Source organism: Aphanomyces astaci (assembly GCF_000520075.1).
Source record: "Aphanomyces astaci strain APO3 unplaced genomic scaffold supercont1.19, whole genome shotgun sequence".
Classification (NCBI taxonomy): Eukaryota; Oomycota; class Saprolegniomycetes; order Saprolegniales; family Verrucalvaceae; genus Aphanomyces; species Aphanomyces astaci.
This window is the reverse complement of record NW_009798282.1, coordinates 223,384-247,291: the sequence shown is the minus strand read 5'-3', so window position 1 is coordinate 247,291 and position 23,908 is coordinate 223,384. Positions and strand designations below refer to the sequence as shown.

Here is a 23,908-nt window from a genome sequence, read left to right as displayed (position 1 = left end):
GATGCTTTACTCCGGAGTACGAGTAGTACGTGATACCAAACACTTCATGCGCTTTCCAGTACAGTCGATAAATCCCACGGGTGGAGATGCTCTTAGTCGCCAAAACGGATTCAAGTTCTGACTGTGAATTTGCGGTGACACTTACGATACGACCATTTGTGGCTGTAGTAAGCTTCCAGTACGGGTAGTATTAGGTAGCTCCGAGCTACTAGTACATGTCCTAGTACAACCGTGCAACAAAACCCCGAGGTTTCTGAACTGTCGATGTCCAAAATGATTCTTCGTCATGTCGTGTAATGACTTTAGCCGAGTTGTTCGTCTTCAATCGCGTGGCCATCGAATCTTCCGCTATTACATATTGGATGAAGCCATGGTTGTCACGTTGGCCAGAACAGTTTCCAACAGGTGCAATTGGCGTTCCATGTCGCGGCGAATGACCTTAATGTCCTTTCTGTCGTTTGACCCAATCAAATGGTGGCAATTTTGAAAGCGCCAATCGAATCGATTTTAGGAATTCACGCCAAAATCCAAAATTTTGCTCGAAAGCACAATGTATAGAGAGAGCATCCAACTTTCGCGCTTTCAATTTGGAGAAAAATCGTATAAAACTATAATTTGTGTGCATAATCTTTGGAAGGAGAGTATCTCCATTGTGATCTCGATTCTGCATGTGGGTAGCGCGCGGCCTGCCGAGGGTAGTCAAGCGTGAAAATGATGAGGATGTTGTGGGTTTCAGCGCCCTCGGACACTGGAAAGTCGATGTGACGTCGACGTACATCCAGCTGCGGTGCATGCACCACAAAGACGCACCGCCGTATCGTCCACATCGACTGTCGCGACAGACAGGGTCGACCCCGCTCGCGTGCGCGTTCCTTCCACATGCAGACACCTCTCGCATTGTGGTCCTTACCTCTACCACGTTGGAAATGTACAGCTACGCGTTGGATTTGACGGATGGGGTGCGGCTTCACGCGCACGAATCCATTGCGTTCGGTAAGTGGTTGTACGTCGATGCACTTTCTTCAAGGAGGCAACGTAGTTCTGACATTGTGCGTTGGTTGTAGCAGGAAAGGACGGCGACACTGAAGTAGGGCGATGTCTTGCCGTGAACGAAGATCACATCTTTGTCGGGACGTCCACGGCACGAATCATGGTCTTTCGCTGGGCGTTCATGGGCCACGGCGGCGTTGTTGTTTCTCCACTCCTTGTAGAAAACAGCTCCAATTCTCCTTACACCACGACATCGGTACATTCGACTTCTCGTCCTCTTTGCCATTCCTATGCTTCCATGGCGATGATGTGTCCCCACCTTGTGCATGCTTGTGACATACGTAGGATGCCGCGTCGATTCAATGCACTTCCATTGCATGCAACTTGTCGTTTCAATTGTCTAGCCACGTCGTAGTTGGTACGTTCCATCTGGATGCGCATCGATGCTCTTTAAACGCGGTCAAGTTTTGCATGGTGTTTTCCATCGTTTGTATCTCAACTTGTCAACATATTGTTCGATCTTCGCGATCTATGCAGATGTCTAATATTATGTTTTCGTAGCTGTGACGTTGTCGAACGGGAAGTGTGTCTTAGTGACATTGGCGTCTCCAGCGGAATCGTCGGGGGCGTTGCACTTTCAAAGCGTGGAGAGGGTGCCGCCGCCGCCTGCGTCCGCCTTATTTTCCGCCGTCGCGATGGATGCAGGTGCCGGTCTTCTGGCAGTGGGGGCAACTGACAGCACTGTGCGGGTGTTTCGGCTCCATCATCCCAAGAAAGCAGCGCCGCGCCGCTCAGCCTCGTCCATGGTGGACCTACCAGGTCTCTTACAAAGCGAAGGAAACATGCATGTCCAGCTGCTGTCGCTGGGGTCGTGGGGGTATTCTAGCGACGAGTTGGGGCATGTGTCGAGTCTGGCGTTCACTGAAGACGGGCGTGCGGTTGCGATTGGGTATGTTAGTGATATTTATCAAATTACGATGGAGTTGTAGAGATTTCTGCATGAACAAGACTGGATGCTGCTCTCGTATGTATATAATACTAGCCATACGAGGTGGTGTTCATGAGAGAGTTTATGTGTTTGCCTTATCGCCTTGTCTACGCTTATCAAGATCCATTGTCGACATACCATATATAAATATATATAAGTATATATTTATATAAGTGTATACGTTGTTGGTGTGTAGATATGCCCATCGTGGCTTCAGTGTGTTTTCTACGGACGGATGCAAACTCATGTCGTCGCTGCCGCAACAACTGGGCGACGTTTCCCACAATGAAATCGCTGCGTACGGTGTCGAGCGAGTGAGCTGGACGTATGCCACGACCTCGTTGGTGATTATTCCCAACCGATTCTGTGCCCCCGCCAAGCCAGTCGAAGTAGCATCGAGTCGCGATCCCCCGTTGTGTCATATGGTGGATGTCCAGCTAGTCAAAGGTATACAACCAAACGCATATATAGAGATGTGGCTGTCAGTTGTGCGTCTTGCTGTTCATTCGATATGGGGAGGACTTGCTTGTATGTTCATTGCCATGATTGGCAGTGCTTGGCTAAGGATGGTTGTCAATATGTATGTCTTGAATATCCTAGTACATTGAAATGTTCTATACCTATATGGTATGTTAAACTTTAATGACGGTGATACATGTGTGTGAGTAGACGCGGACGGGTTGTGCTTGTCGTTGGCGGGGGAACCCAACCAAACGGGCGCGTGGGTGCGGCCTGAAGCGCCGTTTGTCCCTCGCCAGTCCACTGGCGGTCCTGGTCCTGCCCAACTCTGCACGAAACTGCACGGCGGCGAGCTGTTGTTGTCGATTGATGGAGTGTCCGTGTGGCAATCTCCATTTGACGCGATCGTGCACCAAGTACGCTATCGAATTGCCCACTGTTTTTAGTCGATTTACTACCTTTTGCGTCGATTCGGTAGCTCCAAGCGATTCCGGCTGGATCGACGGTGGCTCTAGCCTTCCTCAAAGTCTCGTCCAAGCAAGTGTTTCCACTGGCCGTGGCCGCGATCGAATCGTTTCGTGAATCGGACAAGTTGCTTGTATGGACTGCTGACCACTCAATTTACGAGTACAGTTTACGCATGCAAGCGCTGTATGGAGACTGTCCGGTGGCGTCGGCTCCGTCGTCGCTCGTGGACTCTGACGCCCACGCCAAGTTCAATGGGTGGACAGCGTTGCGCGAATGCTCAAAAGACGTGGCCATGCACCGGTATATCTCCATATCTATAGGTTGATATGTCCGTGTCTTGTTGATATGGTGGTGTGCTGGTGTAGGTATATCAAGCTGTACTTGAGTCTGTTTCCGACCATACATCCCCAGCAAGCGTTGGAGAACCTCGTTCAACCAGATGCGTCGTCTGTAGAGTCGAACGAGGTGGTGACGTCGACGGCGGTGGTGCTGCTGCTGGACTTTGCCAGATCTGTGCTTCCCCTCGACCGGAGTGCGTTGCATTTGGTAGAGTCGGACGCGGTCGTGATGGTCGCCACTCAAAGCTGCAACGATCCGTGTGGCGTGCTGAGCTCCGCGACTGTCCCTGTTCCATCAGCGTATGCCCAGGCCAATCGTCCATTGCAGCATGTGGCCGTGAACGCTGCCGACTCGCGGCTCATCGTAGCGGGTACCCGAGGGTTCGTCCTCTTCAACAAGGTATCTCCCATGTAGACCACCCAAACACTCAGTGTGGTTTGACATGCGACGACAGCGCACAAGCAAATGGCTCCTGTTTGGAAGTGAATTGGAAGAGCAATCGTTTGCGGTTGTGGCGATGGCGTGGTGGAGAGATGACGCGATCGTCGCGCTGGTTCGAACAACAACGGCGTCGCAGCTCTTTCTCGACGTCTTTCCCCGCAACCGACTGGATTTGGACTCTCGAAAAGCGCACATTGCCATCTCGGACAACGTGTATGCCGTCACCGTCGACGACAATGCCGTGTACTGCTTGTCCACGTCCAAGGTATGATAATGGATGTGACTACTAATATTCTGTCCAACCTGGTAACATAAGTTGATATTGTGCGTTTTCTCCACATTTGTCATACGTTTGACGTCGATTCGCCAATAGCATTTGACCCTACTTCATCATGTACAATGAAAACTATAATATTTAGTATCTATCAGGTTCACCTGGAATGACAAAACTGAATCTGTACTTTCATTCGATTGGCAAAAATTCACCAGAACAACGTGATGGGATTGGCTTTGGCGGCTCATACGAACTCATTCTCTTACGACCTTCGATGCTGCTCTCAAATTTCGAATCGAGTTATAGTTGCCTATATATATATATTAAGCATTTGTTGCTGTAGTTGTGGGTGTACCGCATCACCAGCAGCGGCACCGTCGAGAGCTCTACCGACGCTTTTCAGTTGTCGCTGCAGTTGTGCCGGACAGAGCCGCTGCCTCTGTGCAATGCCATACAAGGACACGCGCGATGTCTTCGTGCGATCCCGCGGCTGACCCGGCGATCGGGGCACTCGGTTGAATCCTCGTCGTGGTTTGGAGGGGCGGTCTGGTCGTCGCTCTTTTCCGACTCGACCAATCGTATGATTATATAAGACCATACATCTTTCTGAAATTTACAAATAAATGACCGTTGTGTATATATATATTTAGAATGGACTCTACCGCGCTTTCTCGTCCTTGACCAAGTGAATGACGCGTACTTGTGGGACCCTGAAACCAAAATCCAAACGCTGGTCGCCAACGACATCACCCAAATATCCCACGTGTCGCCTCCAGAATGGCCGCTTGTGTGCTCCCATGTCGTGGGGCTGTACGGTCGACACGGGTACCGCGTGTGGTGGCCGTTCCTGGACGGAATTGCGTTTGCTCCTCCAGTGGACCACGACATTGTGCTGCAATTTCTCCAAGCCAACGACCCGCTTCGCGCAAAGTACATTGCCACGTCGCATGCCAACGCTTTGGTATGCCATTCTTTATTTCCTACAATTATTGTGGATTTTACACAAAATGGGACTCATGTCGCCAAATAGCATTCGAATTCACCATTTGATCTCATTTAAGCTTGTACAGGCTATTCTTTACAAATGTATGAGTATGTAAAATACATGTGGTTTCGCCCAATGCGAGGGGCTGGGCCCAATCAAATGATTGGATTGACAGAAACTCGACAGGACGTGATTTTATTGGCTTTGGCGGTTCTTGAATCCATTCTCTCCAGACATTCGATTCTACTCGGGGCCCCATTGTCGAATATAATAATATCGATTTGACAATGCGAAAAGAAAACGAATATGTTTATTGTGCTTTCGAGTGAAATTTTGTGTTGTGGCGTGGTTTCTCGTTGGAATTTAAATCGATTTGATTGGCTACTTCATATGAGCTCAAAAGTATTAACCAATCAAAACCTTCTCAATGAAATTGAACCAATCAGATCGATTGCGGATCGGTTTGGTTGGCGCGATTCGATTGCACCCCCTCCCCAAATTTGTACCAAATCGACAATATTTGTTGGAGAGCGTATTGTTTATCAGATGTGGGTTGGATTGATTCTTCATGCTATAAATGGCAACAATGATGAACGAGATAGTTGTTTGTGTAGACATGGGATGCCTATGTGGGGTTGTTGGCCGAGTATGGCGTCCACGTCCAACACGGGAGCGAGAGTGCCGTTACTCCGTCGAGTACTTTGTCGTCCATGCTGGTCGATCCCCTGCTTCGATTCAACCCTGAAGTGCAAATTCTTGGGATTTTGCCCGACTTTGGTGTCCTCGTGGGTGCATTCCAAGAGAATTACACGGGTGTGTTGGACTTATCCTGCCGCGTGCAGCCGTTTGTACACACGACAGTTTGCAATTTGCTGCTCCACCACCAGACAGACCTGGCAGCGGCGATTTTGAAAGCCATGCCTCGACAATGTGCGCTGACAACGCTGACGCTAGAGCTGGTACGAACGACAAGTGTACTGTCAAATCTATGTCTCTCATCTCAACATTTTTGGTTTATGATCTTGTTTCGACAACATTATACATATGTTTGTTGGTTGTGATCGCTGGGGTTGTAGTGTGAGTGTGGTTTCTTGCAACTTTTAGCTGATGGTTTTTAAAAGGATTAGTGACGAGAATGGCTCATGTGTCTCTCAAATCCAACTGTCCAACACATTTACGTGTTTTAACGATGAAAATGTCTTTTTGCGATTTACTGACGAAGAACTTGTCATGTTGAATGGACGGTGTCGATGTATTATATGTGTGTGTGGAATTAGGTTCTTGTGGCGATATTGGACAAGTGCTTCGAGTCGAAATGGAGCGTGGCGGTGCTAGAGATGGCGCTGACGCTGCTCCAGAAAACAGACCAGGACATGGAAACGTACTGCGAAATCGTGGCCAACGTGGCTCGCAAGGTCGAGCCGAACCGGCTGCCGCTGCTGTTTCCACTGGCGGGAGACCCCACGCAGTTGCTGCAGCTTTGTCGCCAGCGCAACGAAGTTCGAACGGTGCATTGCATGCCCCCTTGTTGTTTCAATGGAATACCCATCTCTGACAAATATATATATATTGTCTTCGGGAGATATAAGTCATTAGATTTTTATTCCCATGTTTGTCTTATACATAAATGCCATGATAAATCAACTCAATTTATATATATAGCCATGAGAAATCAATTCAATATTTTATGCTGTGCGATAGGCGGCCAACTTTTTGTTGTGTCTGGACGAATCCCCCGTCGCAACTGAATCGTCCAAACATATGATTCGACCACGAACAAATAGCTACGCGCAATTTCAATCTCGCAGTGCGCTGGCGTTTGAGTTGTTGGTGGATTGCTGTGAAAAGGACCAATTGCCGCTGGCGTTGCAAGTGGTCCGAGTGGCGAGGGCGTGGGAGCCCGATCATTATCGGTCTCACACCAAGGACAACCAACAGTATGACAGGTTCATTGACGAGCAAGTGGGCAAGTATGCGTTCCAGGTACGTACGGACAATCGCTTGTGTGTTTTTATCCTATTTAGAGTGTTATTCATTTCACAGAGTAGATGCTGGTGCAGCACCGATTTGACAAAGTGGTGTGGCTGTTGACCCAAGTCGAAGCCACGTTGCCGACCCTGCACGGCCAAGAGCTAGGGATCACGGACAAAAACATCCCAATCATTCAAACGCGATTGCTGGCGTTGTTGTCGCAGGCCCAAATGAGGTACTAACTTTGTATTTATTTGCTATGGGGGTGGGTTTCTCTTTATTATGAGGATTTATGTGTTATTCAATTAGAAAACTACACGCGGGAGTGGTAGCTGCTCGGTATGAGCAGTGGGCGGCACTGATTAAGAACTTGCTCGAACAATCGCCAGCCAAATTCAATCGACAGCAACCAACTACCACACAATAAGACCCAACGTGAGTCAATCTGAATCTCCTGCACTAGGTGTAACCCTTCTTGTTTATAATTCCTGCACCTTCTACGACCTCCGCCGTCCAAAGTATTTTATGTTGCTCTCGTGCATAGCAAAGACACTCCTTACTCTAAATGTCATCAGTTAACGTTTAAAGTTACAGCAGCACAGCCATATTACCGAAGAGTTGCCTGAAGGATTGCATTTAGTACGAGGAAAGGGATTGAACGTGGTAAATACTTCACATCATCCGTCGCGTTAGTAGTAATATATTATTTTACTCGTGAGGTTGTTGTTGGTTTGGAGGAGCAACGAGAGCCGTCAGTTTCTACTTTGCGCTTAGTGCAATGTGAACATGATAGATCCGTTCGCACCTTGTACGCGGTGTACGTCGATAGCACATGGCCATAGTCGTCTTCGTTCTGGACCTAAATAATATTCTTTCAGTTCAATGATAGAGTTCACGACGAAATATATATATATGTATGTATATATGATATATTCATCATGGAACATACATGTTCGCCACAACACAACTCAAAATGCCGTTCAAACAACAAGAGGCGCATTTGCAGCCGCTCCTTTTTGGCTTGCTTTCGCTCTCGTGACCACAGCTCTACCCGCATCGCTTCACTACATCCACATTACCCCAATATGACTACTAGTTAGTCTTCTTATGAGACACTAGTCGTCGCGAGTAGTTGGTTAGCTTACTCGTCCGACGGGTCTACTGACGGCTCTGTGCGCTGGTAATCCATAATCAGCCCCAGGAAATGGTACAGTTCGTACAGCGGTCGCACCGCCGCTTTGTCTGTGACCAGCGGCCGACTCCCGCGATTGAGCTCAAAAGTGTCGTTAAATGCCTTCAGTTGGCCCTTGACGCGAGCTTTTTCAAGCTCAAGTTTGTCCACAGACCAGTACAACACGCGTTTGGTCAGGGCCAAGTATTGCCGTCGGCAGTACGGCGACTTGTTAGTTGGGATTGAGCAACTAGGTACAACTGACGACGACAAGTTTCCCCTGTACAACAATGCAAGGCCCGACCACCGACGAGATAGCCATCCCCGCACCATCGCCTGCAGTTTCAATACACTTTGGCCTTGTGATTCTTGTGGCTTTTGGATAAGGAAGTCGTGAGGAAGTTCCGTCACGAGGGGGGTTGTTTCTGGTAGCCCCTCTTGGACGACCAAAGTAGGCTCGATGGTTTCTGGTCGAGTTGTTAGTGGTGGGGGGGGCTTGAGGGGGGGATATTCAAACAGCACTGCGTGCACAGTGTACTGAATCAAATCGTCTACCATCATCTTGGTATCGTCTCGACTCATAAAGTCCAGATGCTGCAGCACAACGGAGAGGCATTTCTTGGCCGCGGCCATGCCCGCCATGTGGTTGATGGAGCGCACGGCGCTGACTCCATCTCGAAACAAAAGCGGGGTGAATCGATCGACGCAGTCGGTCCAAGCCGACTGCGTCCGTGTCCAAATGGTGTGGAGGACGCGCACGACGAAGAAAAACCGGTGCTTGGAGTGTTCGGGTGGGGAATGGAGCAGCTCTTTCAGCTGGTCCACGTCTGGCACGGTGGGATCCTCCGACGGCACTACAACACCGTCAACTCAATTCCGCGTCAAGAAAAAAGCTACCCAGTCGGACGAGGTTGGCGTAGAGATGGGGTGGAAACAGGTACAAATTGCAGCACGGATCCAGTAAGAGCAAGTCCACGGCAGTCCACACGACAGCCGGATCAAGAGCCTTGTCTTGACTGACTAAAACCTTGCCTTGCTTTAGTGCCGCCACCAAATCCGCAGCCAGCCTTCCGTTGGTGGACCGCACGGTACTCGTGGCATGCTCTAATCAAAGTGTTGAGGCCATAGGAAGGGTCAAGTCGTAACGTACGGTACCGTGTAGAAACACCAGACACAATTGCACCATCGGCCACGTATCGCGTCGAGCCATAGTACTCGCTTGACTAGAACTATAAAATGTCAACTCGGTTGACTTTTTTCTGTCGTCGTGTCGAGGCTGAAACGACAATGGGAGTTGATACAAGTATTAATAGACACGTACTAGTGTCTACCGACATGACTGTATTGGCTATGAGTTTGCCACCACCGTTTATGCAAACTGATTGTGAACGCCGTCGTCGAATTGATATTTGGGCAAACTCGGACTAACGTTATAGTCTTGTTGATAGTGAATTGAGACACTTTTGATAGTGCATTATGCTATGAACTACTACTACAGTAACGTTCGTAGTTGTTACTTGAATCACTTGGACGACTTTCGACCCAAGATGGTAAACCGTCGAGGTGGAACGAACGACGTGGGCTGGAACTTGGTGTATGGGTGTTGAACCACATAATGCAAACTCACAAGCGTTTTGAGGATGTTCAGCGCCCCAAGTCGCGTCGAGTCGCGCACGGATTCGGCTAAGTCCGTGTATGATACCAATGCCGGGTGGTGTTTCGTGGCATTGTCGTACACTGGTCCATACTAAGCCAGTAAGTCACATTTGCTATTGAGTCACAATCCTCAACACTAGCAGTATTCGTGGCCTACCGTCCATCCGTTTTGAAAGTACTCTGTCGCCCACACTTCGTGGTCGTTCTCGGCCAACAAGTCGCCGAGCACGACCAGTTCCCCCGACAAGGCAATACGCGCCAACGACGATGGAACGTGCTGCTGTTCGGTTGGTTTTCGCACCACCGTGTATCTACACCATTTCAACTCCATCAGAACTCTCAAAATCCATACGAAATATCTCGTAACCCAGCATCGCTGCCTCAAGCAGTGTCGGGATTCTACATTAATTACCCCAGGGCTAAAATGCACTTGAGCGAGGCTTCGACGGACACACGATTCCGCGCTTGGGCGGCAGCGTCGAGCTCCCAAAACGGTTTCATCAGGGGGTGGTGCTTCAGCTCGTCGTTTCGGATCGCCCCATAGCTCCACCCGACCAAAAGTTTGTCAAAACACCATTGGAAGTGCAATTGTTGCGCCAAAGTTGACAGATCGCCGGCCAGGGACGGAGGCAGCCCAACCGATTGAATGTCGATGGGATGGGGGCGATGTGTTTGGGGGATGCTTGGGGGAATCGACGGGGGGGGATTGTTGGCGGCATCCGAACATGACGGGATCGTTGGAGGGAGGGCGTCGACGGTTAACATGGACAGTTGGTCCACGGGGCTAGCTCGACGCATCATGTCAAACTTGAGCTGTAGTGGGGACACTGCAGCGTGGACGTCAGCTTCGTTCACGACAATCTAACGCAAACCCACATTGAGTCAGAGTTCTAGCTACAATACGAACTAGATCGCGTTACTATGAATTCTAGTCGTGACGAACGCAGGATAATTAATACCTTGGTAGTCGCGGCCTTGTGTTGTTTTAGAAACGAAGACGTGGCCCCAGTACACAGCCACGGATGCATCAACACGTTGTCGAGGGAGATGCGGTGCTGGGGGTCTTTCACCAGCATTTGCGAGATCAAATGCCGGAGGTCGTTGGATAGCACTACATTGGGCTACAAATACAATATTGTTAAAAGTTCGTGTCTGTACCAGAAATTTGGACTAATAGATATATAAATATTTTAATATTTTCAATAAAAATAATATTATTATAAAATCAATAAATCTAAAAGCAGGTAAATATTACATTCAATCGCTTTGAGTGTTGACGACAACACAAGAATATTCAGCAGCTTATCTCTCCACCAAAGGTAAATTTCTTTGTAGAAGCTCCAGTAACATCCCCCAACAAGCAACAAAGGAAAATGTCACCTCAACGTACGGGAAACTGGAGCGGGGAGTCTGTGATATGGTCGAATAAAGCTAGTACGTTGTCAGCTTGAAAGGGCAATTTGCCCACCACGACGGCGTATAACGTCACACCTAGGGCCCACACATCTGCTGCAAACCCAGAGTACTCTTCTCCCGAGATGGCTTCAGGGGACAAAAACTCGTACGTTCCTACATACTCATCGAAATAATCGTCAAAAATATTATTACTAGTATAAAACTTACCTTTGGTGTCTCGAAGGGTATCGTTCGGGAGTAGATTACTACCGGGAGAAGGGGGTGACGTGGATTCGTTGTCAGACATGTCGATGCTGCTGTCTCTCTTCCGAGACCCGACGGACGTGGGGGCCGCTTCAAACCAGTGCGCGACGCCCAAGTCTGCGAGTTTGCACTCTGCAAAGTCGTCTGTCATGAGGATGTTGTCGGGTTTGATGTCGCGATGCACCAGTTGATGCGAGTGCAGGTACTTGAGGCCAATCGTAGCACATCGAAACAATCGTTTGAAGTCGCGTTCTACCATGTGTTGTTTGGTGGTGAACCTACACACCAATCCCCCCAATGATTTGAGCCGCCTAGGTTCGTATAACAAGGTTGGATTATTCGTACCGCTTGTGAACCTTGTCGTACGCGGCAATAGGCCCCCCACCGAGGAACTCCATGACCAGGTACACCTTGCCGTCGTCGTCGTCGTCGTTGCTTGCATTATCATGGTGTTGGGGGGCTTGGATCACGTCGTACAGAGACACCACATGGGGTAAGTTAGTCACTTTTTTCAGCAGTGCGATCTCTCGTTTCACGTCGTCTGTGACGTGGTTATGTTGGTTGAACTTGGTGGCTTTCGTCGGCAGTTTCTTGACGGCGCACGGTTTGCCTAGTACGATTGATGGGTCGATTCAGAGTGTATATTGATGTTCAAGCGATATGATTTTTCATTGTCGTCTTGAGATATGGACATATGCAGAGGTTGATGGTAGTGTTAGGTTCGTACCATGATACGTGTACAGGTACACTACGCCCGACGCCCCCCGACCGAGCTCTCGCACGAAAATGTACTGACCATTCAACACCCCCCGATGACACATGCGTTGAGACAGTCCTAAGTGTTTATAAGTCTAATGGAACCATCCCCTTATCGACTCTGGTGCATTATGAGATGGAAAGTGTCGTCGTACCCGAGGCCATGCCGTTGATGCACGTGATCAAGCTCTTCATCCAACCTTCCTTGTCGTCGGGCGACGCGGCGGTGAACTTCAGCTGTTTGAGCGACCGATAGGGTGCGTGGAGATGCACTGTGAACGCGAGGTCGGCACCTCGCTCGATGCGCGCGCCAAGGATGTGAATGGGTGGTCCCATCTGCTTGGATCGGTCGGATGACGAGTATTTGGTCAAGGCTTGCTGGGCGCCGTCCAGCGCAAACCATCTCGACCGAGTCTTGCCGCTCCTGCATATGGTAGTGAGGACGACAAGGAGGAGGGTTATACATTTTGAGAGGAGGTCACGACTCGTACTTGTTCACGTAGTCAAGAAGACCTTCATGGACGAGATCCACCACGGTGAAACGCGGCATCGTGGGATTGCTGCAATGTACTTCTGTATTTTAAGCACACTGGCGGTTTCATATGACTTGCTAGATTAACGTTAGTTGTGGTTCCGCGCGCTAGACAACTTCCTCACTTGTCCATGCGCGCTGCTACAGCGATCTCTTTCAATCTACTTGAAGTAGTACAGTACTGGAATGGCCTGCTCAGTTTCGTTGCTACCACTTGAACTTGGCTCCGATTTAACATGTTCCATAACATATCGCTGTAGGCTTTGGGTCCACTACGTAGCCATCACCGCGACCACCGCACTTTGTACAAAACGAAATGGCGGTTTCACATTGGGTGGTGCTACAAATAAAGAAACGTTATCCGTAGTCGAGAATATATTTACCGGTTAATATTGTCCGGACACGAATCGATTGGTTGATGAGATTAGAAATCCCATAATATTGCGGGCATTTCCCAAGTTGGAGACACCGTAAGATGGTCCACAACCGCAACCGGCCTGGCAAGGGCAAAGTAAAGGTCACGCGCAAGTCCAAGCCCATCCGCAAGTACAAGACCAAGTTCGTGGGCGATGCCAAGATCAAGGTACGTCCTGCGCTACATGTGATGATGACGCTGATGCGTGGGAGTGTAGGAAGTGTGGGACCACAAGCTCACGACGGCGCAAAACTACGAAAAGATTGGGCTATGGAAGAACCCCAACTCGATCGAACACATCCGAGAGTGCACGGACGAAGTGATCGACCCCGACGAGCTGTTTGACGTTCCGGACAGCGACGTGTTGACATTCCACGACAAGAACCACAAAAAGGCCGAGAATCACATGTCGGAACTCGAAATTCAGTACTTGCGTCCGATTATCAAGAAGCACGGCGACGACTATGACGTACGTACCGACTCTTGCATGACGACATGCATGACACGGCATGTTGTAGGCCATGGCACGAGACATTAAGGTCAACAACGAGCAGTGGACCGTGGCCAAACTGAAGCGCCGATGTGCGCGCTTGAAGCTCGTCGATTCCAATATCATCAAGCAATAAACGTTCCATTCACTTTACAGTACAGTTGGGTGTTTTTCTATGACCAGGCGGAAACGACGGAGACCGTCATGTCCTAGGAGTGGTAGGTTTTACGGTTATTTTCGGATAAGGGACCATTGCCACACTATTGTCCTACTTTCAATCCGATGTTTTGGGACGCACTACTACTAGTATTACTAAACCATGTCGCGGTTTGAATGTGGTGTAACGACATCGAGCAAACGGACCAATCACGTGCAAGTGTTCAAATTCGGGTGTATTTTGGGGTCACCTTTCAAGCCAAGATCCATCAACAAGCATGGCGATGCCCCGGGAATGGAAGAAGTCGTCCCGCGACAAGTTCCGGCTGTCCATACACCGCAATGGAGACGTTGCAGTGAATGCGACACCGTTGACGAGTGACGTCGACGGCGGTGACGTGTCTGACGAAGAGCTATCCACTTCCAAGTTGCGGAAGCGACAGCAATGTGCCATCGACCTCAAAGACGTATCGGCAGAAATGTGGTTGATCACTAAGTTGGCGATGCAATTGCTCTGGGCATTCAGAGTCTCGTCCAAGTGGATCATCATGCTGCTCCGGCTGCTGATGTTTGTGCTCTTCCTGCTCCCAGCGTTCCTCCGCGTGTTCTACTTTTGGCTATGCAGTCCGCGAGTCCTCAAGAACATTCGGTACGGCCCGCGCGGCCGAAACCTCCTCGACATCTACCTCGTGCCCCACCCTCGTGTACCTCCAATTCCTTCCTCGCATTTTGCATGTTGATCGAATGTGCATTAGAAAAAGCAACCGGTGGTCGTGTTCCTCAGCGGCGGCGCGTGGATCATCGGGTACAAAGCGTGGGGCGCGCTCATGGGTCGCGTCTTGTCGGCATATGGCATCCTGGTCGTCATGCCCGACTACCGCAACTTTCCCCAGGGTCTCCTCCCCGACATGATGCAAGATGTCAACGTCGCGATGCAGTGGGTGTTCGACAACGTGCATACGTTTGGCGGGGGTAAGAATCCGATCTATCATTCTCCTTCTGCTTCAAACATGCTTCCTCACTACCCAGTCCTCATGACGATGGTGCCATGTAGATCCCAACAACGTGACATGGATTGGGCAGTCCGCTGGCGCGCACATCGGCGCGTGCGTACTGATCGAAGCGGTGGAGAACCCATCGTTCGCTGCATGGCAGCCATCGCGTTTGCGCAACTTCATCGGCATCTCCGGACCGTACAACATCCACGAGTCGATGGAAGTGTTCCACGCGCACGGGTTGGACCGACAAGTGTTTGCCGCCATCATGGACCACAACGTGTTGAAGTATTCGCCCACAGATCGCATGACGAAGTACACTCCCTCCTTTCCCCGCCGCAATCCCTACTAAACATGCATGTACATGTGTAGTTTGCCCAAAGCGACAGCGGCGTTGTTTCCGTCGATGCATCTCTTCCACGGCACGGCGGACCGCACGGTGCCATGGACGTCAAGCCAGTCGTTCGTCGATGCCCTCGTCGGGGTTGGCATCGACGCGCACATCAAGTTTTACACGGGAAAGACGCACACCGACCCGATCATTGAGGTCGGCATCGTCACTTGGACTTCGATCGATTGATGTGGTGGCTATAGGATCCGATTCAAGGCGACGACCCGCTCCTTAGCGACATCCTCGCGATCATCCGGCGGTCCAGTCCCGCCGAGAGCCCCCAGCCACGGCCCGACCATCTCCAGTTCCGACCGCCAGGCGCGATGTTGCCCGCAATGTTGGTGCATGCAGCGCGCCGAGTAAATCCGTTTTAAAAGATGGCGATCTTTCTGCTGTGTTTTTCGAACGTCCTGTAACTGCTAAATGGCTACTATACATAAGTACAGTATCGTATATAGATAGGCCAAACCAAACCATGGAACGTCGAGTGGTGCTGCAGTCGCATGCCAATATGAATGGAATGTGGCCATTGTCGTCCATGAATCGAGCGCCGCGGCAACGGCGGCAGACTGCCTACGAAGGCATGGCGTTGAAGCAAGTGTCGTTCCTCTAGCCATCTGGTCGTTGCTTGCCGCCTTTAAAGGTCGCGCGATATACGTACACACTCGTACTGCAAGCTGTCAACTGGCTTTCGTGTTTTTATTCCCGTGGATGTATGGTTTTGTATGGTATTTTAAAATATGGAAAAAAAGACATTGCAGAATTGATCGTGCGGCGATAAAACGTGGTGGGATTTGCAGATCGAGTCAGAAACGGAGGGGGGATACGGCTTAGTCTCGGTATTTCTGGGGTTATTGAAGCGATGGTGCCAGCGACGGCTGTCGCTCCTCCTTGAATTGACCAATCAGAACGCACGAAAACGGTCGTTTCTGTGGTGTCAACCGGGTCAAAATAGGAACTTGGTAATTTCGAAAACAAAACTCATTTGAAGAGATGACCGCGACAACGTACCGGTCCGAGTTCCTCCGCATCATGGACGATTTCTCGTCCGATTCATGCGATGCCACCGAGATCATTGAGCGCGTCAAGTCGCTCCAGGACGCAGACGACAACATTTGCTACTACGACGTGGATGACACATTCTGGACGAACAGTGACGATGGAGACCTTGCCACGATCAACGCTGTTGAGGATATGGCGGTAGCTGTAGTGGTGAATCCGCCGCAGCTGAATCATGGCTTTGAAGATGTGTTGCAACATGTCCACTTGTCGCTGTGTGAAGACGACGAACATGCGTTTGCCACGTGCCTTGGCCCATCGCTCCTATGCGACGACGACCTCGACATGACAGGATTTGGCAGCGGCAGTCTCTTGGACTCTTCAGAACCCGATGAGTTTGTCAATTCCTCGGCAATCCATGACAACGATGTTTTTGCTGTTGAAGATGATACTGGCGTGTGGTGGGGCGAAGTCGACGAACAAGGGTTGCTGGATTCGATCGACCATCGCGCCATTTGCGACAAGTCGAACCGATTCCTTGGTCAGTGGCCAGCAACTTGCGTAGCAACGAAGAAAGATGAAGAAGGCAGCGCAAGACCGCCGATGCCTGTGACCCCGCCGCCGCGACACGACGTGGCCGATTCCTCCACCCGCATGGTGAATCACATTTTGGCGTCTTGCCTGAAGAAGCGAAAGCTGCATGTGCCGTACAAAAACAACGTGAAGCTGATCAACTTCAGCCCGACGAAGATTGCGTCGTCGTTTGATGGCGTAAACTTGGACTTGGACTTGGACGAAGACGACTTTACCATTCGACCGACGTCGGTGGCCGATCCCATCCTGCTGCCACCGCCGTCCCTTGGTGTGATCCACGTTCCTACGTCCACGTCCTCCATGATGCAGTTGTCGAGCCAGACGCCGACGATGAGCAAAGCGCGGGACGTGCAGCACCTCCGTGTCGGGATCATCCAGCCCAATGCCGCCAAGGACAAGAAGATTGACTCGTTGTTGCATCCTGCGCGAAAGCAGTTGCCCACTCAGTCGAAGATGAAGGCTAATGGCCTCCCCGACCAACACAAACGCAAACACACGTTGCTGTCGTTGGGGACGGGTAGTACTAATGTCGGTGTGGCCGGCGGTGCGCTGTCAAGTTTGTCGTATGGCATCTCTTCCGAGGACGACGACGACGACTCGTACGACATGATGGTGGTGGACCAGGACATTTTGGACCTTGGGAACTCCATCACGGCCAGCATGAGCCGCATCGTGCGACCGAAGCAGGAGTGCCTGCCGCTCCCCGACTTTGGCAACATGCCGCAGGACCTCCGAGAGCTCAAGCTCAAGATCGAAGCCACGGAATGCAAGGTGGAAGGCACGAAGCACCGACACCGGAAGGGAGGACCGTGTCCGCGGTGCCAGGTGCAGAACCAACTGCGGGCGGCCAAGCGCGCATTGCTTTGCCGCATGAAGCGATACAAGTAGAGAATACGCCGCCGTATGGCCGCGACGATGCCGTTAGGGACCACATGATGGATGTGGTAATATTATTTGGGACAACCCCACGATAGATTTCTTTGTTTTGAGGGGTTCGAAATCTCACTCGCTTCAACTGTCTTAGAAATGGTTGAAATTGGTGAATAGTTTTTGAAAATAGTCGAATATTTTTATCCGGGTGGGCCAGATACGTCGGCACCATCCGCAAGTCAAATTCAAAATCGGCGCCCACGATGCGAAACCTGGTGGTGCTTGCCGAGCGTAGCCATGTGCTGCCTGCTCCGTCGTCGTCGTCGGCCTCTCAATGGGTGGACATGAGCTTTGACCCTGCGGAAGAGCGCATGTGGTGTCTGTCCTCTGCAGGCTATCTCGTGGGTGTCGTGGACGGCGACGTCGTGGTTGAGGTCGACTTGCCGTCGCAACCCGACTGGACGTGGTGCGCGTACCACGCCGAGCTCGACATCGTCGTGTGTGCGTCTCAAAGTGGCGCACTTGTGAGTGTACACTGCCCAGACCAGCATGTAGATGTGATCGGTCACTTCGACTTTGGCATCCGCGGCATGCGGTGGAGTCCCAAGGACGAACAGGTGGCGTTGGTCACGGGCGACGGCCAGTTCCTCACGCTCAGCACGACATGGAACGTCATGCATGAATCTCCATGCTCGTCTTGCGCGATTGACGGCCTCGTGCAATTGTCTTGGCGCGCGGACGGCAAGTTCGTGTCCATCCAAGGTCCGTTTTCTTTGCATGCAACCCTATCGCTCCAGGTACGACCTGTGCTACTACTACTACTACTAGTAGTACTAGATGCCACCAAATGTCAACATGTCGATATGTTTTGCAGGTGTGGGCTGTGGACAACGCCGTGTGGACGTTGCATGCCCAAGGTCGCCACGAAGACAAGTCCGAGCTGGCCCTTCAAGGCCAAGGGCTACACTGGAGTCCGAACCATGCGCTGATTGCATCGAGCGAAGTGTTCAAGAACCAGCTCCACGTTGCGTTCTTCGAGACCAACGGCTTGCGCCATGGCGAGATGGCCTTGACCGTGGATGCATCGGCCAGTGTGACCCATATATCGTGGAACCTGGCGTCTGATGTATTGGCAGTCGTGACCAGCACATCGTCTTCAGGATCGTCGCCGTCGTCGACGTTGCAGTTGTGGACGCGACGCAATTACCATTGGTACCTCAAGCACACCCGCGAGTATGAATCCCCTGTATCGGCGTTGCAGTGGGATTTGGAACAGGTACATATATATATATATAGATACCAAGTTTGATATCTGGGCCTATTCCTTTATTGTGGATATAAGCAATGATTCAATAATGTGATATGCTCCATATGTACTTGTGGATTGGATCGATATTATCCATCATGAGGTTGTACTCTGTTCGTTGTGGGCTCTGTACACTTTGTTTGAATTGTTGTTCCTGGTGGGTTTAAGAGCTACTCAAAGTATATGATGGTCAGTTCATACGAGTGAACTTTCGCCAATTTACTGCCAGTATTTGCCTCCGAAAGTTCATTCATTTGATGACACGTATGATCATTTCATATTCTAAAAGTACGATACTATGATATTCACCCAAAATGAGACTTTTGAGTCAAATAGCGAATAACCTAATTAAGCTTGCACAAATTATACCATACAATGTTTAGTATATCTCAGGTTTGGATAGCTTTCACGGAATCAGGCCCTTTAGATTGGCCGAAATGCACCAAAACAACGTGATTTGATTGGCTTGAGCAGTTCTTTCTCCAGTATATTTCGATTTGATAAGAGCATACAGTATCCGTTGTGTACGACTTCTTCGATTGGGTGGTATTCGTATATCCGCTATGTTGTGTATATGTATATATACTTATTTCCTCAAACGTATTAGCCATATGTGGTGCGCGTGTTGTGCTCGACGGGGGACTGCCACGTGTTGAGTGTCATGTGGAAAGTCGCGTCGAATGCACATGGCCACGTGGCCGTGATCGACGGATGCCATGTAAACGTCACGCTCTGCGACAGGGCGCTGGTCCCGCCGCCCATGAGCGCCGCCCGCGTCCAGTTTGCCCATGCCATCAACGAAGTCCTCGTACTGGCGGATGGGTCCATCGTGGCCCAGGACTTTCGAGGGAATTGGAGTCGAAGCCAGCAACTCCACGCCCCGCCTCAAGCGATTCCACTGACTCTCAAGGATGGACGGAGCGTAGATACCATGGCCCTGCGCTACGTCCAAGTCGTGGACACGTCGACGGTAATATGGATCACATTCCAAGAGTGGTGTATATGCGATACGGTGAACATGTGATGGGTTGATATATATATGTTTATTGAACAATGCGATATGGTGAATATGCGATATGGTGAATATGCGATATGGTGTTGATAGTGTATTGTGTAGATTGCGGGTATTTCAACGCTCTATGCATCGCAAGTGGTGACGATGAACGTTGAGACGGGGACACTCGAGACAACAGACTACCACGAGGTCGTGTCCACGATATCCAACGACGGATGTCACATCCAATTGAGCCAGTCCAAGGCCATCTGGCCACAGGGGGTCGTACAATTGTCCAATGGCCACGTACGTTTGTTGTCTCGAGGTTGTACAAGTCGTCAGTCAGGTGTTTAAACTAGACTTTGTGGACGGAATGGGAGGTCGTGCAGTGCTCGACGGTGGTCGTACAATTGGCCCAAACCAAGTTGTTCGTCAACAACACGCTCCTGCACGCGTCCGTGGCGTCGTTCCACGTCATTCCGACGTTGGGGTACCTGGCTTTAACGACATTGGGCGCCAAGTCGGAGTTTCGACTGTACCCGTTGGACGCCCTGCGCCAAGGCACGTTCGTCCCCGAGGTACGTGTCTTCCTAGTAGTAGTACTAGTAGTAGATACCGTGTGCCTGTGGATATGTGTCGTGCGTTTTTTAGTAGTACTAGTACATAGTTGTGTGAATCCCAGGTTTATCTACGAGTCGTGTTCTATAGCATAGTACTGTACAAGTACATATAGTAGTAAAGCTGCTTTCAACATTGTGAGGTTTTAGTAATACTAGTAGTTGTCATGTCTATCCCACGTCTGTCTCGCTGTTGAGTTCTAGTAGTAGTAGTAAACCCCCTGCTCTCAATATCGTGATGCGTTGTTCGTACATGGAAATCTGCTTCCAATGAATCTATTTCAATATTGTGTCTTGTTAGTGTACTGTAGTACTACTAGTAGTAGTCTATTCTCCAGGTCTGTCTGTCGATGTGTTGTGTGTGTTTAGTCGTAGTACTAGTAGAAGGATATATATATATATGAATTAGGACACGTATGTGGTCGTATCTCATATGGGTGATCTAATGCATGATGATTTGGAGTAGCATACTCGACCGATGGAACGAGGCGCGACGGTCGTGACCAGTGCCCATACAACCGTGGTACTGCAAATGGAGCGCGGGAATGTCGAAGCCATCGCGCCGCGGCCGTTGCTGTTGGCGTTGCTGCAATCTAAACTCGTTGCTCACGAATTTGCGTCAGCGTTGGAACTGTGTCGAAAGCATCGCATCGACATGAATGTCCTTGTAGACTTCGACCCAACCTCGTTCTTGTCGTACGAGCACATGATGATGATTCGTCGATATATATATATATATATTTATCATGTTTTATATTGTGCAAATATGTTTTGAATCTATTTTTGTTTTCGTACATGATGACGATTCATCGATATATATATATATATATCATGTTTTATATTGTGAAAATATGCTTTGAATCTATTTTTCATAGCCACCTGCCCCAGTGGATCCAAGCAATTCCAAAGCGGGTTCGCATCGACCGGCTATGTCTTTTCATTACGACTGTCCACCCCACAGATGTCTGCGCGACGAAATTCCCCTCTCTGGCAGGGCTAAACCTACTGACTGAAACATGGGATAAAGTTACGCGAGTACGCTAAAAACTAAATTACATGAACGGCAATCTCGTTTAACAAACTAGTAGGTATGCCGAGCGATTCGGTCGACCTTGGTTGAGTTGGACCCAGACTTTTACTTGCTGCCGTTGCTCACGTGTGATGCGAAATTGCTCGAGCTCGACACGGCGTTGCTCCGATTGCAATCGGTATTGTCATTTTACCCTAAAAGTTGGTTAACTTTTGTGAGGAATCGCCAAATCTCTATCGATCGATTCATTGTTGTTACTGAATTTTGTATGTAAAAAGGTGTCCAGTGGTGATTCGTATCACACTAATTCAAGTCATACACTAATTCGACGTTGACCATGGTTGTTTCCTGCAATCTGATTGGCTAAATATATCCTGCTGCCCATGATTCTTGTGTACATTTCTTTGATTTGTTGTGTGTATATATATTCATTCTCCAGTTTAGAATATAACGACATAAACAATAATATAACCAGTCGCCTCGTGATCATCCAACACCAGCACCAAAAATGATGATTAAATATTTTTTATATTTTTATGGGGAATTAATTGTATTTTTTATCCATTAGCTGCACGGGCAAAACCCCACGGGGGCGCAACACGGGTTGAAACACTTGACGTTTCTTGTGGACGTGGACCAATTGTACGATGTCGCGTTGGGGTACGTACAGATGTCCCCCCCCCACTGTCCGAACGACCATACAGGCGGCGAGGGTCGTGCAATGGCCATTTGGAAACAGTCGCATTGAGATCCATATTCTTCCTGTTTTTTCAATCGAAAAGCCGATATGATGCTGCTGTTGTAGATTGTACGATCTCCCACTGACTCTACTCGTGGCCAAGCATACCCAGCGCGACCCAAAAGAGTACACTTCTCAACTCTCGGCGTTTCAAGCCTTGGAAGCCTCCCATTCGTCGTCATATTTGCGATATGCTATCGACATGTCGTTACATAGGTTGGTATTTCTCTAAATTTGGACAACTTTTATTTTCGCCCAATATTTATCTCAATCGATTCTGTGTACTGAATCTTTTGTATGTAAAACATCGTCACTCAGATTAAAGAGAGTGGATATATATATATATTTGATTGGCTATCTATTTTAGTTATGGATCTGGGTTTTGATTGGTCGAGTGTCGGTCGATTTGGTTTTGCTGCTCCCTGTCAACCTCTCCAAGGTCAAAATCGACTTGACAAGAATACCCCGAGTCTGCTTATTAGGGTGCGTCTGGTAATATGTCAAAAATAATATTTTTATGGCAAAATGGGATGAACGCCATTTTCAAAATGGAGGTCCATTTTGTAATGTGGCGTTTTGGAGTAAATCCCACGTGGAATTATTGGGTCAAACCTCTTCCAGCAAGACATATTCCAACTTTGATAAGATTTGTTGAATTCAACATAGAGTTTTGGGTCAGAATATTGTAATATATCTGGTTGCCAGACGGGCCGTTAATCATTCCTAGTACCCCAAGTTTACTCTATATTTTGATGTGGTAGATACGAGCTCGCGTTACGGCACCTACATGCCGCCGGCCCTTCGTACCACTCCGAGTGCGTCGAGCTCGTGAAAAGCCACCACTTGTACGACGTCGGCCTCACGCTGTTTCCGTCGGCTTCGTTGTTGCGTACGCCGATAGTCTCGGCCTATGGCCGCCATCTGACAGCGCAAGCCAAATACACCCAGGCGGGGTATACGTTTCTGTCCATCCGTGCCTTTGAAGACGCCATCGAAGCGTTCAAGCGAGCTCAGGAGTGGCACATGGCGCTGGCACTTGTGCCACAAGTGCCCTCGTTCAATATGGCATCCGTTGCTTACGCACTTGCTGAGGAATTGGTCAACCGGAACGAACTCAAGGACGCGGCGCGCATCTACATTGAGTACTGCCAAGATGTGGACGAAGGTACTGAATGATGATTCAAGTTGTGATTTTAGTATATTGTGATGAGAATAGAAATGTGTTATTGCTATGTATGTACATTTTGTATATACAAAGTTAAGCACGAAGTGGAAGTAGTTAGTATATATTGTAGGTCACAGGTTTGAGTGTGTGTGGAAATTGGCTGAATATATATATATATATATATACGAGTGGAGGGGTGGTAGAAAATACCACCCCTTCACTCTTACTCTCTAACGAAAAAATATATATATATATATATTTATTTGATGGATATATTTTGATAGGGATTGCAACGTTGCTGTTGGGGCGATATTATGCCGATGCGTTGCACATGGCGTTGCTCCACAACAGATCGGATTTGGTCGAAACCGACGTCCACCCTGCGGTACAATTCTATACAATGTTAATGAGCCAGTATATATATATATATATATATATTTGGAGGCTACACAATGACC

General features: G+C 49.3%; 7 protein-coding genes across 17 annotated transcripts in view; 4 read left to right on the top strand and 3 right to left on the bottom strand.

The window, feature by feature from the left end:
- The first annotated feature begins 629 nt into the window (after positions 1–629).
- H257_08509 (hypothetical protein) lies at positions 630–7,533 on the top strand. 6 transcript variants are annotated; one of them, XM_009834404.1, is made up of 17 exons: positions 630–993; positions 1,068–1,246; positions 1,336–1,408; positions 1,552–1,939; positions 2,175–2,425; positions 2,648–2,853; positions 2,916–3,205; positions 3,271–3,643; positions 3,699–3,950; positions 4,303–4,537; positions 4,610–4,920; positions 5,559–5,903; positions 6,222–6,452; positions 6,646–6,927; positions 6,993–7,150; positions 7,225–7,350; positions 7,510–7,533. In XM_009834404.1, exons 1-16 carry the CDS (start codon positions 669–671, stop codon positions 7,340–7,342), a joined length of 4,017 nt encoding a protein of 1,338 aa, XP_009832706.1. In that variant the 5' UTR covers positions 630–668; the 3' UTR covers positions 7,343–7,350; positions 7,510–7,533. The 6 variants fall into 6 exon arrangements, with proteins under 6 accessions (XP_009832706.1, XP_009832707.1, XP_009832705.1 ...); XM_009834405.1 differs by lacking the exon at positions 7,510–7,533 and having other exon boundaries at positions 6,222–6,443; positions 7,225–7,456; XM_009834403.1 differs by lacking the exon at positions 7,510–7,533 and having other exon boundaries at positions 7,225–7,456.
- A 47-nt stretch (positions 7,534–7,580) lies between these two features.
- Positions 7,581–9,354, bottom strand: H257_08508 (hypothetical protein). The gene is made up of 6 exons (XM_009834400.1): positions 9,242–9,354; positions 8,984–9,190; positions 8,061–8,940; positions 7,865–7,979; positions 7,721–7,774; positions 7,581–7,674 (listed from the first exon to the last, which is right to left on the bottom strand). The coding sequence occupies exons 1-6, from the start codon at positions 9,294–9,296 to the stop codon at positions 7,624–7,626; spliced, it is 1,362 nt and encodes a 453-aa protein (XP_009832702.1). The 5' UTR covers positions 9,297–9,354; the 3' UTR covers positions 7,581–7,623.
- Positions 9,355–9,516: 162 nt separating this feature from the next.
- H257_08507 lies at positions 9,517–12,722 on the bottom strand. Of its 2 annotated transcripts, XM_009834398.1 has the most exons (10): positions 12,649–12,722; positions 12,313–12,581; positions 12,129–12,236; positions 11,747–12,011; positions 11,366–11,679; positions 11,133–11,311; positions 10,702–10,863; positions 10,155–10,603; positions 9,900–10,053; positions 9,517–9,833 (listed from the first exon to the last, which is right to left on the bottom strand). In XM_009834398.1, the coding sequence occupies exons 1-10, from the start codon at positions 12,705–12,707 to the stop codon at positions 9,609–9,611; spliced, it is 2,184 nt and encodes a 727-aa protein (XP_009832700.1). In that variant the 5' UTR covers positions 12,708–12,722; the 3' UTR covers positions 9,517–9,608. The 2 variants fall into 2 exon arrangements, with proteins under 2 accessions (XP_009832700.1, XP_009832701.1); XM_009834399.1 differs by lacking the exons at positions 9,517–9,833; positions 9,900–10,053 and having other exon boundaries at positions 10,103–10,603.
- Positions 12,723–13,126: 404 nt separating this feature from the next.
- Positions 13,127–13,749, top strand: H257_08506 (hypothetical protein). The gene is made up of 3 exons (XM_009834397.1): positions 13,127–13,272; positions 13,322–13,573; positions 13,623–13,749. The coding sequence occupies exons 1-3, from the start codon at positions 13,165–13,167 to the stop codon at positions 13,728–13,730; spliced, it is 468 nt and encodes a 155-aa protein (XP_009832699.1). The 5' UTR covers positions 13,127–13,164; the 3' UTR covers positions 13,731–13,749.
- Positions 13,750–13,984: 235 nt separating this feature from the next.
- H257_08505 (hypothetical protein) lies at positions 13,985–15,577 on the top strand. 4 transcript variants are annotated; one of them, XM_009834393.1, is made up of 5 exons: positions 13,985–14,454; positions 14,506–14,722; positions 14,805–15,060; positions 15,118–15,292; positions 15,340–15,577. In XM_009834393.1, exons 1-5 carry the CDS (start codon positions 14,029–14,031, stop codon positions 15,508–15,510), a joined length of 1,245 nt encoding a protein of 414 aa, XP_009832695.1. In that variant the 5' UTR covers positions 13,985–14,028; the 3' UTR covers positions 15,511–15,577. The 4 variants fall into 4 exon arrangements, with proteins under 4 accessions (XP_009832695.1, XP_009832696.1, XP_009832698.1 ...); XM_009834394.1 differs by having other exon boundaries at positions 15,118–15,577; XM_009834396.1 differs by having other exon boundaries at positions 14,805–15,292.
- A 521-nt stretch (positions 15,578–16,098) lies between these two features.
- H257_08504 (hypothetical protein) lies at positions 16,099–17,704 on the bottom strand. Its single transcript, XM_009834392.1, has one exon. The coding sequence runs from the start codon at positions 17,147–17,149 to the stop codon at positions 16,517–16,519; it is 633 nt and encodes a 210-aa protein (XP_009832694.1). The 5' UTR covers positions 17,150–17,704; the 3' UTR covers positions 16,099–16,516.
- A 128-nt stretch (positions 17,705–17,832) lies between these two features.
- Positions 17,833–23,908, top strand: part of H257_08503 — an 8,010-nt gene continuing 1,934 nt past the window's right edge. Inside the window, exons 1-12 of one of the 2 annotated variants that reach the window (XM_009834390.1) lie at positions 17,833–18,396; positions 18,474–18,875; positions 19,513–19,875; positions 20,023–20,205; positions 20,259–20,477; positions 20,983–21,212; positions 21,392–21,551; positions 21,605–21,724; positions 22,115–22,206; positions 22,352–22,501; positions 23,047–23,450; positions 23,735–23,835. In XM_009834390.1, the coding sequence (XP_009832692.1) occupies positions 17,863–18,396; positions 18,474–18,875; positions 19,513–19,875; positions 20,023–20,205; positions 20,259–20,477; positions 20,983–21,212; positions 21,392–21,551; positions 21,605–21,724; positions 22,115–22,206; positions 22,352–22,501; positions 23,047–23,450; positions 23,735–23,835 (2,958 nt within the window). In that variant the 5' untranslated portion in view covers positions 17,833–17,862. Of the gene's footprint in view, positions 18,397–18,473; positions 18,876–19,490; positions 19,876–20,022; positions 20,206–20,258; positions 20,478–20,982; positions 21,213–21,391; positions 21,552–21,604; positions 21,725–22,114; positions 22,207–22,351; positions 22,502–23,046; positions 23,451–23,734; positions 23,836–23,908 lie in introns of those variants that run through there. The other variant, XM_009834391.1, reaches the window with a different exon arrangement.